Below are 16,572 nucleotides of genomic sequence, written 5' to 3'. Positions count from 1 at the left end.
TTCAGAAAATACTAAATTTATTGCTTGGAAATTCGGAGACATGTTGTCAGTAGTTTATAGAATAAAAGGACAATTTACATTTCACTCAAAAATATACCTACAGAGAGAAAAATCAGAAAAACTAAAGATTTTGCAGTGGTCTCTTAATTTTTACCAGAGATGTGTGTATATATATATATATATATATATATATATATATATATATATATATATATATATACACACATACACACACACACAGTACAGACCAAAAGTTTGTTGGACACACCTCATTCAAAGAGTTTTCTTTACTTTCATGACTCTGAAAATAGTAGATTCACAATGAAGGCATTAAAACTATGAATTAACACACACATGTGGAATGAAATACCTAACAAAAAAGTGTGAAACAACTGAAAATATGTGTCTTATATTCAAGGTTCTTCAAAGTAGCCACCTTTTGCTTTGATTACTGCTTTGCACGCTCTTGGCATTCTCTTGATGAGCTTCAAGAGGTAGTCACCGGAAATGGTTTTCCAACAGTCTTGAAGGTTGTCCCAGAGATGCTTAGCACTTGTTGGCCCTTTTGCCTTCACTCTGCGGTCCAGCACACCCCAAACCATCTCGATTGGGTTCAGGTCTGGTGACTGTGGAGACCAGGTCATCTGGTGTAGCACCCCATCACTCTCCTTCTTAGTCAAATAGCCCTTACATAGCCTGGAGGTGTGTTTGAGGTCATTGTCCTGTTGAAAAATAAATGATGGCCCAACTAAATGCAAACCAGATGGAATAGCACGCCGCTGCAAGATGCTGTGGTAGCCATGCTGGTTCAGTATGCCTTCAATTTTGAATAAATCCCCAAGAGTGTCACCAGCAAAGCACCCCCACACCATCACACCTCCTCCTCCATGTTTCATGGTGGGAACCAGGGATGTAGAGTCCATCCGTTCACCTTTTCTACAAAGACACGGTGGTTGGATCCTCAGATCTCAAATTTGCACTCATCAGACCAAAGCACAGATTTCCACTGATCTAATGTCCATTCCTTGTGTTCTTTAGCCCAAACAAGTCTCTTCTGCTTGTTGCCTGTTCGTAGCAGTGGTTTCCTAGCAGCTATTTTAGCCTCTTAACAGTTGTTCTAGAGATGAGAAGGTGTGTCCAAACTTTTGGTCTGTACTGTATATATTATATATATATATATATACACATATATATATATATATATATATATATTAAAAACAGAGTATATTTTTTTATTTAATTAATTCATAATGTTTCAGACTCCTCTTTCTTCTCTTCTATATTGCCTGATTGATTTTTTCCGCTGATTCTGTTTCTTTCATATAAAGTAAATGAAAGCGGTTCTTGAACCTCCTGATATGATCCGATCAATGGCCACTGGTATGCTCCCCTGTAACAGAAAATGTACGAGATGACTACAGATACACAGAAAACAAAAGCATGTGGCATAGCGAAATCTATACAACTCCATGGTTAATTCTTAAAGGTAGCGCTACCTTGTTGACAATAGGAAAATTGAAAAGATGCAATGAACAATGTACCTAATTCTACTTCAATAAGCAACCAAGGGGTAAAGAGATCAGATTTGCACAAAGGAGAACCAACAAGGTAATGGTAGAAAGCTGCCACTGGATTTTCTTCTTTACAGAAAAAATACATCAGTATTCTAGCACCAGAGTGACCCTCAGTTTCCAGACCATAAAGGCGGCGTTACACGCTACGATTTATCTGACGATATGTCGTCGGGGTCACGGATTTTGTGACGCACTTCCGTCATCGTTAGCGACGTCGTTGCGTGTGACACCTACGAGCGACTCTGAACAATCGCAAATAGGGTGAAAATCGTTGATCGTTGACACGTCGTTCAGTTTCAAAATATTGTTCGTCGTTTGGAACGCAGCAGACATATAGCTACGTTTGACACCCTGCCAACGACCAACAACATCCACACGACCGCCTTGGTCAAACAATATATCGCTGTACGATTTAGCGTCGTTTGTGAGATGTGTTCGTGTGACCACTACAAAATGACCTATGAGCGATCTCGGCAAATCGTAACATCGATCTGGGCGTATCATGTTGCTAACGAGATCGCTAGCGATATCGTTGTGTGTAAAGGGGCCTTAAGGATGAGGATAGACAACAACTTGGTTGTGCATCCAAAGATTGCTGTATGCCGCTGCTACATTGCAGCATAGTGCAAGTGTATGGGGTCATACTGTGACTGAGCAGAAAATTGCAAAAAAAAGTCGGGATCAGTTGGAGTTTGAAGAAAGGCAATTTTAGCTTAAAAAAAAAATACAGATTTATTGGGTCAATTAAAAATAACGCATTTCAGGCCCTTACTCATGGTACAAAGATTGCATCTCTTCTGCTGCATGTGGAAGCTGGAATTTTTCGTTTATTTTTCCTTGTTTTTTTTACAATCCAGAAATGTCCCCCAAAAAGAAGCCTTATCCATGTAATATATTCAGAAACGAGTGCTGATGCAATTTGCAAATATCAACTGTAAAAAAGGCGCTTTTTAATTGATTGTTTGATCAGCACTCAGTAACATTGCTGGAATGCTGCTTACCAGTTCTACGGGGTCATAATACTACAGTTACCTTTCACTAGCGGCTCACTTTATTGACAAGCTTGTCATTCCTTTACTACTATCATGTGATATTCCATATGTCCTACTGAATGGAATAATATATTTACTTTCCATTATGTTTTCACCCCTGGGAAATACTGCACAGTCATCTGTTTTACTAACACTTCTGAAGCCGTGACTAAAAGGAGCTGTCACTTAAAGGGGATGTTCTCCACTTGGACAAACCCCTTCTCAATCTGACTGTTTGCCCCCATTAAAATAAAAACACTTATACTCAACTCCGGTGCCAGCGCTGTTCCAGCAATTCAGTTGTAAGACCGTACAGAGAGCACTGTGTCATCCCATTTCCCAGCAGTAAATTAAAGGGGTTGTCCACTACTCGGACAACCCATTCTCAATCTCAAGTTTTGCCTTCATTAAAATAAAAACACTTATACTCCCCTCCGGTGCCAAGCGCTGTTCCAGCAGTGTCGGCATTCGCTCTTCCGGGCCTCATGTGAAGTTGTTGCGTCACGCGCTCCCTGTGCCAACTCAGTCTTCCCTCTACTTCCCTTCAGACAAATTGAAGATCAAGAGGAAATAAGCTCCCTGTGCCCACTCAGCGCTGTCTTCACTCTCCTCGCCTTCAGACAAATTGAACAGCAAAAGGAAATAAAATGCAGCGGCTGCCTGCACACTTACTATTGAGGTGTGATAAGTTTGAATGTGGGAGAGTGAAGACAGCGCTGAGTGTGCACAGGGAGTGCGTGACGCAACACCTTCACGCGAGGCCTGGGAGAGCGAATGCCGACACTGCTGGAACAGCGCTTGGCACCGGAGGGGAGTATAAGTGTTTTTATTTTAATGAAGGCAAAACCTGAGATTGAGAAGGGGTTGTCCGAGTAGTGGACAACCCCTTTAATTTACTCCTGGAAAACGGGATGACACACTGCTTTCTGTACGGTCTTACAACTGAATCATATTTACAGATGAGAATATGACTTAGCTACTGATAAAAATAACATTAAGGGGGTTTCAAGAAAAGAATATGCAAATTATAACATAAGCAAATCCCCAAATCTGCAGTATGTTGCGGAGCATGTTTCACTCTTCGCAGCGTGGATCTGCATTAAAGTTATACATTCATATATCCCAACATCAACGCATAAGTAAGTGAATCATCCATAAAAAAGTGTCCTTATAGAAGCTTCCCTTTAAATATATCTAATCATGAGTGCTAGCATATATAACATTCACAATGAGGGTGTGAAAACAAATAGCCATCCTTGAAACTGCAGTGTTCGACACAGCACAGTCGCCTCTCAGCTTCGAGGAGTGCGTATTTCTACTGTACGGGTGAGCACACACACTTTTTATTGCACCGTGTGGATGCACCCTACTGTTCAATAAAGTCAGTTGTAGTATATAAAGTGCCTTGAAAAGATGTATTCACACCCTGCGAACTTTTCCATTTTTCACGTTACACCCACAAACTTAAAATGTATTCCAATGGGATGTTATGGGATATAGAAACAAAAGAGTACCGCGACACACTGTAAGCGCTAAGATGTTTGCAAACATTGAATATATGACATCTAAACTGCATTACTGCTTTATATACAGTGCCTTGCAAGAGTATTCAGCTCCCTTGAATTTTTCAACCTTTTCCCACATTTCAGGCTTCAAACATAAAGATAAAAATTTTAATGTTATGGTGAAGAATCTGAAAACAGGGTGGGGGGATTGACTGGAGTGCACCACTAATCGAAATGATCAAGGTGGGTGCTCCCTAATGCGGTAAAGGAATGTACAAGGGGAGGAAAGAAAAGAAACCGCATACGGAACAGGGGCACACCAACTAACACAATAAGGGTAAATAGGATAAGGGGTGCTTCACACACAGCGAGCTCACTGCCGAGGTCGCTGCTGAGTCACGCTTTTTGTGACGCAGCAGTGACCTCATTAGCGATCTCGCTGTGTGTGACAATGAGCAGCGATCTGGCGCCTGCTGCGAGATCGCTGCTCGTTACACACAGCCCTGGTTCGTTTTCTTCAAAGGCGCTCTCCCACTGTGACACACAGATCGCTGTGTGTGACAGCGAGAGAGCGACAAATGAAGCGAGCAGGGAGCAGAAGCCGGCATCTGGCAGCTGTGGTAAGCTGTAACCAGGGTAAACATCGGGTAACCAAGGTGGTTACCCGATATTTACCTTAGTTACCAGCCTCCGCAGCTCTCACGCTGCCTGTGCTGCCGGCTCCGGCTCTCTGCACATGTAGCTGCTGTACACATCGGGTTAATTAACCCGATGTGTACAGCAGCTAGGAGAGCAAGGAGCCAGCGCTAAGCAGTGTGCGCGGCTCCCTGCTCTCTGCACATGTAGCTGCATTACACATCGGGTTAATTAACCCGATGTGTACTGTAGCTAGGAGAGCAAGGAAGCGGTGTGCGCTGGTAACTAATGTAAACATCGGGTAACCATACCCGATGTTTACCTTAGTTACCAGTGTCCGCAGCTTCCAGACGCCGGCTCCGTGCAAGCGCAGCGTCGCTTGCACGTCGCTGCTGGCTGGGGGCTGGTCACTGGTGAGATCTGCCTGTTTGACAGCTCACCAGCGACCATGTAGCGATGCAGCAGCGATCCTGACCAGGTCAGATCGCTGGTCGGATCGCTGCTGCATCGTTAAAGTGTGAAGGTACCCTAAGGCTTTATTCAACACACAAAGATAAAAACATTAAAAACATGAAGGACGACACACTCTGAGCGGAGCTGGATCAAAATATCCATGGTAATGGGAGACAAGGAGAACAATGCGTATAAACACACGGAACCATATAAATGAATGTACAATTGAACATGTATGGACAATCAAAAGGAGAATAGGATTATGTATCACAGTGCGTTCCTATAAACCTGCTATCATGGTAGGAGGGTTAATAAGCATTAGGGGTGAAGCAATCAGGAGGACTTCACCAACATTATTATACAGGTAATTTGCCCAAAAACCTGAGTATAAACACTAATAACAAAACATTATTCAAATGAGTCACGTGTCAAGCAGAGATGGTAATGTCCTATGACAGTGGATCTATGTATCACTAAATGACACCATATCATGAATGATGCCAGATAGAGCACCACTGCACTGGAAAGCGGTATAAGTAATATAAATAGTTCACCAACAAACTTGGGACAGAATAACCGCACCAGTGCACATGGTGTGGAGAATTAAATCCACATGTCATGAACCAAAATCCAGAAGTATCCAAACCTGGTGGATAAGTGTTATGCTAAATACCACTGTTATATGAACAATGCATAGAGGAGCACCAGTATATTAAGAGGTGGTTCTAGCGTGCTGATATACATAGGGCAGAGGATTGGAAACCTGGACAACATATGTTATATGCAGTATAGTAAATACACATGACAGGGATGAACGAATAGAGCAACTGATCCACCGGGTGGTTTAGGTGGAAAAATAATGTCCACCAATCCTATCTATAAATAAATAGGTTCAATCATGCCAATAATCAGAATGAACAATTGCACCTCATTGGATAAGAAAATACAAGTGGTAGAAATTTGTACAGGAATAATACTACTCGCACGTAAGTCAAAGATACTTATAAGAATAGGAGAAAGAAAGAAAAACCCCCTATGGTGTATGGCATCCAATAAGAAAGGTTATTTGTCATGCATTAAATGCCATAATTACAAAGAAATTGGAGCCATAACAACCATAGGACACAGGATGGCAAATGAAAGGAGCACAAGATCCAGAAGATACCATTACCATATGAAACACATAAAAAAGCTCAGAGTGGGTTACCAGACATTACCATCTCTGCTTGACACGTGACTCATTTGAATAATGTTTTGTTATTAGTGTTTATACTCAGGTTTTTGGGCAAATTACCTGTATAATAATGTTGGTGAAGTCCTCCTGATTGCTTCACCCCTAATGCTTATAAACCCTCCTACCATGATAGCAGGTTTATAGGAACGCACTGTGATACATACATCCTATTCTCCTTTTGATTGTCCATACATGTGCAATTGTACATTCATTTATATGGTTCCGTGTGTTTATACGCATTGTTCTCCTTGTCTCCCATTACCATGGATATTTTGATCCACCTCCGCTCAGAGTGTGTCGTCCTTCATGTTTTTAATGTTTTTATCTTTATGTGTTGAATAAAGCCTTATCCTATTTACCCTTATTGTGTTAGTTGGTGTGCCCCTGTTCCGTATGCGGTTTCTTTTCTTTCCTCCCCATGGTGAAGAATCAACAACAAGTGGGACACAATTGTGAAGGTGAACGGCGGCTCAGTGGTTAGCATTGCAGTCTTGTAGCGCTGGGGTCCTGGGTTCAGATCCCACCAAGGACACCATCTGCAAGGAGTTTGTATGTTCTCCCTGTGTTTACATGAGTTTCCTCCGGGTTCTCCGGTTTCCTCCCACACTCCAAAGACATACTGATAGGGAGTTTAGATTGTGAGCCCCAATGGGGACAGTGTTCCTGATGTATGTAAAGCGCTGCGGAATATGTTAGCGCTATATAAAAATAAAGATATGAAGTTGAACAATATTTATAGCTTATTTTAAATTTTTGTAAAAAATAAAAAACTGAAAAGTGAGGCGTCCAATATTATTCGGCCCCTTTAAGTTAATACTTTGTAGCGCCACCTTTTGCTGCGATTACAGCTGCAGTCGCTTGGGGAATGTGTCTATCAGTTTTGCACATCGAGAGACTGAAATTCTTGCCCATTCTTCCTTTGTAAACAGCTAGAACTGAGTGAGGTTGGATGGAGGCGTTTGTGAACAGCAGTTTTCAGCTCTTTCCACAGATTCTCGATTGGATTCAGGTCTGGACTGTGACTTGGCCATTCTAACACCTGGATACATTTATTTGTGAACCATTCCATTGTAGATTTTGCTTTATGTTTGGGATCATTGTCTTGTTGGAAGACAAATCTCCATCCCAGTCTCAGGTCTTTTGCAGACTCCAACAGGTTTTTCTTCAAGAATGGTCCTGTATTTGGCTCCATCCATCTTCCCATCAATTTTAACCATCTTCCCTGTCCCTGCTGAAGAAAAGCAGGCCCAAACCATGATGCTGCCACCACCATGTTTGACATTGGGGATGGTGTGTTCAGGGTGATGAGCTGTGTTTCTTTTACGGCAAACATATTATTTGGCATTGTGTCCAAATAGTTTGATTTTGGTTTCATCTGACCAGAGCACCTTCTTCCACATGTTTGGTGTGTCTCCCAGGTGGCTTGTGGCAAACTTTAAACAACACTTTTTATGGATATTTTTGAGAAATGGCTTTCTCCTTTCCACTCTTCCATAAAGGCCAGATTTGTGCAGTGTACGACTGATTGTTGTCCTATGGACAGACTCTCCCACCTCAGCTGTAGATCTCTGCAGTTCATCCAGAGTGATCATGGGCCTCTTGGCTGCATCTCTGATCAGTCTTGTCCTTGTTTAAGATGAAAGTTTGGATGGACGGCCGGGTTTTGGTAGATTTGCAGTGGTATGATACTCCTTCCATTTCAATATGATCGCTTGCACAGTGCTTCTTGGGATGTTTAAGGTTTTGGAAATCTTTTTGTAACCAAATCCGGCTTTAAACTTCTCCACAACAGTATCCCAGACCTGCCTGTTGTGTTCCTTGGTCTTCATGATGCTATCTGCGCTTTAAACAGAACACTGAGACTATCACAGAGCAGGTGCATTTATACGGAGACTTGATTACACACAAGTGGCTTATATTTATCATCATCAGTCATTTAGGACAACATTGGATCATTCAGAGATCCTCAATGAACTTTTTGGAGTGAGTTTACTGCACTGAAAGTAAAGGGGATGAATAATATTGCACGCCCCAATTTTCAGTTTTTTATTTTTTAAAAAAGTTTAAAGTAAGCAATAAATATCGTTCAACTTCACAATTGTGTCCCACTTGTAGATTCTTCACCATAACATTAAAAATGTTATCTTTATGTTTGAAGCCTGAAATGTGGGAAAAGGTTGAAAACCATGTATCATTTCCTTTACACTTCACAAATACTTGCTACTTTGTGCTGGAATAGCACATAAAATCCCAATAAAATAGATTTAAGTTTGTGGGTGTAATGTGAAGAAATGTGGAAAAGTTCATAAGGTATGGATACTTTTTGAAGGCACTGTACAACAAATGGTGAAAATAGGTTGCCTGGAGTCAATACACTGGAGTCACCTCTCGCTCATGTTATTATTGACAGATCATACATATTACTGCTATTCAGCTGAGGTGATGATTTCCCATAGGCACTCAGCAAACTGCATAGAAATTGGAAGTTTATACAAATGTATTCTCTGTCCTGGGAAAATGTCTAAAAGAAATGCTGATGGTGTACGCTAAAGTGTGCTGGAAAATCTATGAAAATACGCTTCCCAATGTGAGCTGGACGGTACGGGTTATCATAGGGGTGCACAGCCTTTATTTCTGTCAGATTTCAGCATTTCAAGGGGCTGCAATAAAGGTTTAGTGAAGATGACACAGAAGTAAATGAGAAAAAGAGCTTGTCTTGGAAGCCCCTAAACAGGTTTCTTGTATACTGAAACAGCCACACAATTATATACGTATTACACCACATCCAGAAGGCACAGAGAACAACCCGAATTCCCGATGAGGTCCCCAAATATCACAGGGGCTTAGGAACATTTTTTTTCACCTTCTGTGGGATTGTCAGAGATTAGAGAGTTCTAGGCCCAAGTGGTTGAGTTCTTACAAGACCACATGGGAATGGCCATCACAGATGACCCCCAAGATTTGTCTACTATCGGCTGATCCTGAACAATACCAAAGGACTGCAGATCGATCATTCCTGCATGAGGTCCTATATATATCCCGAAAATGTGTTGCCAGACATTGGATGTCATCGACAGTACCAATCATCTCGCAATGGAAATGGGCGGCAATCCTCTCCCTCGCTTAAAAAAAAAAAAAATATTAATAATAATAAAATATATATATATATATATATATATATATATATATATATATATATATATGTCAGAGCTGTCCTGGAAATGTTTTTAAAAAAAATTGGGTAGATGGATTGAATTTCCCTTGACTGCTTAGCCGGTGGGGGAGGGTACACGGTGGCTCACCGAGGAGGGAGAGGCGTGTGTTTCTGGGGCCACACTTTCTTCGATGCGATCTTCAAACCCGCCCTTTATCAACCTATCTCACTAAAAGGAAACAGCAATCACTATTAAAGGGAATCTGTCACCAGGTTTTTGCTCCCCCATCTAAGTGCAGCATAATGTAGAGACAGAGACCCTGATTCCAGCGAAGTGTCACTTACTGAGCTGTTTGCTGTAATTTTGATAAAATCAATGTTTTCTCTGCTGCAGATCAAGCAGATATACAGAGCTCATGAATATGCTGGACTACCTGCAGCACGCCAAGTAGTCCTGTAATGATAAACTACTGCTGATTAAACTGTGATTTTATCAAAACTACACTAAGAAGCCCAGTAAGTGACACATCGCTGGAATCAGCTTATGCTGCTCTCAGATTAGGTGGCAAAAACCTGGTAACAGATTCCCGTTAACTTAGTTTAGTCTGATTTTCCGTTTTTGGGTAGAACCCCCGAGATATGTTTTTTTTTATATTCTATTCAAGTTCTCTGTATCTATTCTACAATTTCTTAAATACGGTCACTACTATGCTATGTACTAAATGTGTTTTCATTTGTTGCTGGTAATGATTTATTGGACATCAAAACTTGGTAATTTACTGTATCTATAATGTATGCGATTCTTTAAATCTCAGAAAAAAACAATTTGGTTTAAAAAAACAAACAAAAACAAAACACAACAAAAATAACAAAAACAACAACATCTCATGCATCTTCGACCTAGTTGAGCATTAATGTTTATATATGTGTTAGGCCAACAATTATATAATGTGCATGGCCAAGAGTATAAAAATAAAATGATAACTGCCTCCACTTCATTGATGTCCCTAAAATGTGGGTTATAAATATATTGCTGGCTGACAAAGGCCTTCAAAGTTGTAATGGATGTGCATATTAGGCTAAATAATAAACAAGTCCTATTGAATCCCGACAGATATAATATTGATGACCTAATGGATAGGTCATCAATATTATATGATGGGACTACACCTGGCGTCAACTCTGGACCCTTACAGGACCCTCGCTCCCCCTTCTGGCAATTATTCTACAGCAAATTTATTAATCTGCACGCTTCAAATCTGAGATAAATACGTGTTTTTTTACACGCATGCAACACACAGACTAATATATAAGGCAACTAGCTGTAGCACCCGGCGTTGCCCGGGATAGTAACTGTCTCTCCCAGTATGTCTGTCTGTGTCTGCCTATCTCTTTCTGTCTGTGTGTCTGTCTCTGTCTGTGTGTGTGGCTCTGTCCGTGTCAGTTTCTTTCCCTGTCTGTCTCTATCCATGTCTGTCTGTCTGTCTGTGTATCAGTCTTTGTGTCTGTCTCTCTCTGTGTCTGTCTGCCTCGTTCCAGGTCTGTCTCTTTTCCCCCTCTGTCTCTTTTCCCCCTCTGTCTATTTTCCCCCTCTGTCTCTATTCCTCCTCTGTCTCTCTCTTTCCTTGTCTGTGTCTGTCTGTCTCTCTGACTGTCTCTTTCCCTGTCTGTTAGTCTCTGTCTGTGCTTAGGTCTGTCTCTTTCTGTCTCTCTCTAGCTATCTCCCCACCGACATCTTATAACCTCACACATAAGCTTCTTATACTAACAATTTAGTTTGTTCTTATAGCAACCACTCACAGCTGCTATTAATAAGCTGTAGTTCCTATCTCCATTGACTTTAATAGAGACAAGATTTTTAACTGTAAAGCACGGGGCTAAATTTTCTTGTTAAAACATAGTCTATGACGTTCCCTGAGTCACATGGACTGTCTGTGCAAAATTTTGTGATTGTAAATGCGACGGTGCGGATTCCTTTAGCGGACACACACACACACACACACACACTCATTCAGCTTTATATATTAGATTTCATACAAAGGCCTTACAGATTAAATTTACTAATCCACAACTGAGTGAGTAGGCATCAACTTATACTGTGATATACTGGAATAAAAATATAGTCGTTGGGGGGGCGTGTCCTGACATGGAAGCGTGAGGACGCTGGATCCCAGAGCTCCTGCGCCCACAGCCTAATTCTATTATATCCTACAGCCCCCACTTACCCAGGATGGCCCCCAAGAAGAAACCGGGGGTAGCGCCCGCTTCTGCCTCCCCGGTGACGAGTCAGAGACCCCAGGGGAGCCTCACAAGATTCCTGACGGCGCCGGGCTCTGAACCTCCGCAGGCGGTCCGGAGCAAGATGGCGCCGGCGGGCGCGTGGCGTCCTCCAGCGGGGGATTCCCCAGGAGCCGCTCGGCATTCTCCCACAGCCTGTGCAGCAGTGCAGGGGATCAGCGGTGCAGAGAAACGGAGGACAGAGGCGGCGGTGGCACTGGACGGAGCGGGCCCAGGTACAGAGGACTGGAGGAGGGGGGAGGCTGCTCAGCCTGCCTCGCAGCACGCTGCTGTGGATAGTGAGGGGGCCCTGAGGGGATCACCAGACCCGGGGATACCTGCCATGCTCTGCACACAGGGGACCCCCCCGCTCACGGGGCACACGGAACCTCAGGCTACACTAAACAACATGCATGCTGGCCCCCCACAGGGGGACATACAAGCCCTGAGAGAGCTTATTTTGGCCCTCCCCAGCAAGAAAGATTTGGAGGACGTTGTAGCTAGAATTGAATCCTCCCAGCAGATGGCGCTGTCTGCCTTGAGGGAGGAAATGGTGGTACTGGAGGACAGAATTGAGGCCACAGAGCAGGCTCAGGAGTCCCTGGAGAGCAGAATGGAGAGGATTGAGAGAGACTGTGAGTCATCCAATGCCCGCATCAGAGACCTTGCCCTGCTCTTGGATGATCAAGAGAACAGGGGCAGAAGAAATAATATCAGGCTAAAGGGTATACCGGAGGACTGGCCCCAGGAACTCCTGCGTACTAAAGTCTTAAACATCTTCAACCGGGTCACTGATCGCCCCTTGGAGGCTACCTACCTCTTTGACAGAATTCACAGAGTCGCAAGGCCGGGCCCTAGATCAGTCCCCTCCTCTAGAGATGTACTATGTCGTTTGCACTATTATGGAGACAGAGAGAGGATCCTACAGGGAGCTTGGTCATATGGTCCGGTGGAGATGGATGGGGCCATGGTGAAGTTATTTCCTGATGTCTCCAGCCGCACACTATATATGAGACGCCTGCTTCATCCTCTCCTGCTTGGCATCAAAGAAGCAAACGCCTCATATAGATGGGGCCATCCCTTCCATTTGATAGTACGCAAGGGGGACTCCGTGTTTTTGCTGAGGAGGCACTCAGAGCTTCCTAATCTTTTTGCCTTCCTGGGAATACCAGACTGCTCAATTCCGGACTGGTTGGAGTGGGAACCCCAGGCACCCCCGGGGTTGCGGAGGAGGAAGGGAGGCACCCGCTCTGCTCAAAGCGGTGTCCCTTGAGGGACTTGGCATGTACCGGATGCTGCTGGGAGGAAGGAGTGGTCCAAGATGTGAGACGGAGGTGCTTTCGACGGAGACGGAGTCAAAGAACGGGGAGCTGGGAGGCTCTCTTTCGTCTCTACGACTCCTAAGCAGGAGTCCTGGCCTTGGGCTAGTTTTCTCTGGACATAGTTTATTGTCTAAAGTTTTTGAAAATTCTATTTCTATGGCAATGTCTAGTTTAGGTTCGGGGGTGGGGGGGGGATGTTTTTCTTTACCGAGTTCATCCTGGGTGGTTGGGTGTGTGGGTGGTTAACCGGCTGACCCTTCCTCTCCGTCGGGGAGAGGGGTCATTTAGTGCTAATAAGAGGGGCGCGGGTATGCGCTCTGGTCGCATGTCAGTTCTTGTCCCTATCTTTTCCTTAGTAGTCCCTGGGCTGGTCCCTGGTACTGCGAGCGGCAGTCCTGCTGCTTTTCCACTTTCTTGTTCTCTTCTCTGAACTTTTTGCCTCTCTCTCTTCCCCCTGCTAAAGGGTCTCAGCTACTTCCTACTTTTTCTACCCCTCCTCTCTTTTTACCAGCTTTTCCCTTTTTTTTTTTTTTCTCCTTCCCCCTTCCCCTCTTCTTTTTTGGTTTGCTCCTCTAGGGTCTCGCGACAGAGAATGGCGAAACAGAGGCAGGCCGAACTGCGGGTGGGCTCACTGAATGTCAAGGGCCTTCATAGCCCGGAGAAACGGTCTATCCTGCTGAACCTTCTTTGGAAAAACCGAATCCAGGTAGCCTTCCTCCAAGAGACACATTACTGTGAAGCTAAACCTTACAGACTCTCGGACAGAAGGTACCCCATTATGCACCACTCACCCTCCCCTGATCCTAGATCTAGGGGAACGAGCATCCTCATGTCCAGTAAGCTCCCTTGGGAATTGTTAGACTCTCAGACAGACGACCTGGGTAGGCTTATGATGCTCAAGGGACGCATAGCTACTCAGTTATTCACATTCGTGGCAGTATACTTGCCTAATGCGGGCCAATGTCCCACCTTGTTGCGGTACCTTGAGAAGATAGAGGAATTCTCGGAGGGCACTCTGGTTCTCGGGGGTGACTTTAATGTAGTGTTGGAACCGTTGAGAGACAGTTCAAAAGGGGTGTCCGGTATGCCACACATGACGCTGCGGCGGATGAGACGGGGACTACATGACCACCAACTGATAGACACTTGGCGGTTGCTGCACCCATCAGACAAAGACTTTTCATTTTATTCTGCAGCGCACGACTGCTATTCTAGGTTGGACCTCTTTTTTATTAAACATGGGGACCTACACTCTCTGGTGGATGCTTCAATTGAGTGCATATCTTTCTCTGATCACGCGCTGATCACGGTCACTCTGTCCCTTGAATGTCCCATCGGGAGGCAGGGTCAGTGGATATTGAACACCTCGCTACTCAATGAGCCGGTGACAATGCAAGAAATAAGGGAGGCCCTGACGGAATATTTTGACTGTAGTGGGGGGGAGGGGATGTCCCCCAACATTGTGTGGGAAGCTCACAAATGTGTTGTGAGGGGATTATTCATTAAACATGGGGCCCGTCTGAAAAGGGAACGGGAAGCTGAGGTTACATCTCTCCTAGCAGACATAAGGGAGTTGGAAGCAGTACATAAGGGGTCTCTGGGAGGGAACGTGGGCGTCAATCTGGCCAGGAAGAGGGAGGAACTCAGGTCCCTATTATATCAAAAGGCCAAGGGAGTGCTAGCTAAGTGCAGGCGGCATTTCTATGAATATGGCAATAAAAGTGGCAGGACCCTGGCTAGGGCCCTCCGGATCCAGAGGGCGAGGGGCTATGTTCCTAGAGTGCACATTTCTGGCGACAGGTGGGCCACTCTTCCGAAAGACATAGCCTCCGCCTTTAAAGACTTTTACTCCTCTCTCTACTCAATAGATGGGGGGCGGTCGGAGAGGGCCAGGACGGAACTACGGCAGCGTATCCAGAAGTACATTTCAAACTCCGGTTTGAAACACCTTAAACCGGAGGATGCGGACGCCATGGAAAGACCCATTTCAGAGGAGGAGTACTGGGCTGCAATTAAAAATTCCCCTACTGGTAAGGCCCCTGGCCCGGATGGCTTCCCCCTGCTTTACTACAAAAAGATGGGCTCCATGCTGCTCCCCCCATTTCTCTCGGCCTTTAACAATATCTCACTCTCCGAAAAAGTCCACTTGCCGAGAGACTCTCTGGCCGCTAATATAGTAGTCATTCCTAAAGAGGGTAAAGACCCTACCTCTTGTTCTATTTACCGACCCATCTCCCTCCTCAACACAGACTTGAAGCTCTTCACCAGAATATTATCAGAGAGACTCTCTCCATTGCTGGGGGGGATTGTCCACCCTGACCAGGCTGGGTTCATGATGGGAAGGGAAGCGAGGGACAACACCACTAAGGCGCTGAACTTAATCCACAGGGCTAATTCGGAAGGGTTGCCCCTGATGCTCTTGTCGACCGACGCAGAAAAAGCGTTCGACAGAGTCAATTGGATATTCATGAAGGAGGTTCTGCGGGAGGTGGGGTTGGGGAGGATGATGCTCAGGTGGATATGCTCTCTGTATAGCAACCCCTCTGCCGCGGTCAGGGTGAACGGTCTCCTTTCAGATAGATTTTCCATTCTTAACGGCACAAGGCAGGGATGCCCCCTCTCACCCCTGATCTTTATCCTGACCCTGGAACCCCTGCTTAGCCGAATTAGAGGTAACATTGACATTTCTGGCCCTACAGTTGCGGGTTCCACCTACAAAATCGCGGCGTACGCGGACGATTTACTTTTCTTTATTACCAATCCTCGGGTCTCCCTGCCCAATTTACTGAGAGAGCTGGAAACATACTCCTCTCTTTCTAATTTTAGAATTAACATGTCAAAATCGGAGGCTATGAATGTATCTCTCCCCCAAGATCATGTTATTTCGCTTCAATCGGCGTTCGGGTTTAAGTGGGCTAATCACTCTCTGAGGTACCTGGGGGTCCAGCTGGCAGCGGACAATAGCCAACTATATAAGCTGAACTATCTCCCTCTCCTGCAGTCCATTAGAACAGACTGCACAAACTGGGCGAGGGGTCTTTTCACATGGTTTGGGAGGTGTGCAATATTGAAGATGAACATATTACTACGACTTCTTTACCTCTTCCAGGCTCTGCCAATTAAGATCCCGAGCTCTTTTTTCAAGGAATTGGCCTCACTATATACTAAATTTATCTGGGCGAATAAGCCGGCGAGACTTTCCTGTTCCCTATTGTGCAGACCTAAGCGTAGGGGAGGGCTGGGAATACCTGATATGAAAAAATATTACTGGGCCACACATATGGTTAGGGTTCTGGACTGGTGCCGTCACTCTAGGATGAAACCATGGGTCGCCCTGGAACAGAGCTTCTCGGAGGTGCATTTACCGGCCATGCCTTGGGTCGGGA

The 16,572-nt window shown here is 44.6% G+C and overlaps 1 protein-coding gene across 2 annotated transcripts in view; it reads right to left on the bottom strand.

Annotated features, from left to right (window-relative positions):
* Positions 1-232: 232 nt before the first annotated feature.
* The window catches only part of VWA3A (von Willebrand factor A domain containing 3A), a 223,666-nt gene continuing 207,326 nt past the window's right edge, over positions 233-16,572 (bottom strand). For both annotated transcript variants that reach the window (XM_075318003.1, XM_075318002.1), the window contains exon 34: positions 233-1,390. In XM_075318003.1, the coding sequence (XP_075174118.1) occupies positions 1,368-1,390 (23 nt within the window). In that variant the 3' untranslated portion in view covers positions 233-1,367. The remainder of the gene's footprint in view (positions 1,391-16,572) is intronic.

Source organism: Anomaloglossus baeobatrachus, chromosome 7 (genome assembly GCF_048569485.1).
Source record: "Anomaloglossus baeobatrachus isolate aAnoBae1 chromosome 7, aAnoBae1.hap1, whole genome shotgun sequence".
In the NCBI taxonomy this organism is placed as follows: domain Eukaryota; kingdom Metazoa; phylum Chordata; class Amphibia; order Anura; family Aromobatidae; genus Anomaloglossus; species Anomaloglossus baeobatrachus.
The sequence above is the reverse complement of the archived record's forward strand: the minus strand, read 5'-3'. Positions and strand labels throughout refer to the sequence as shown.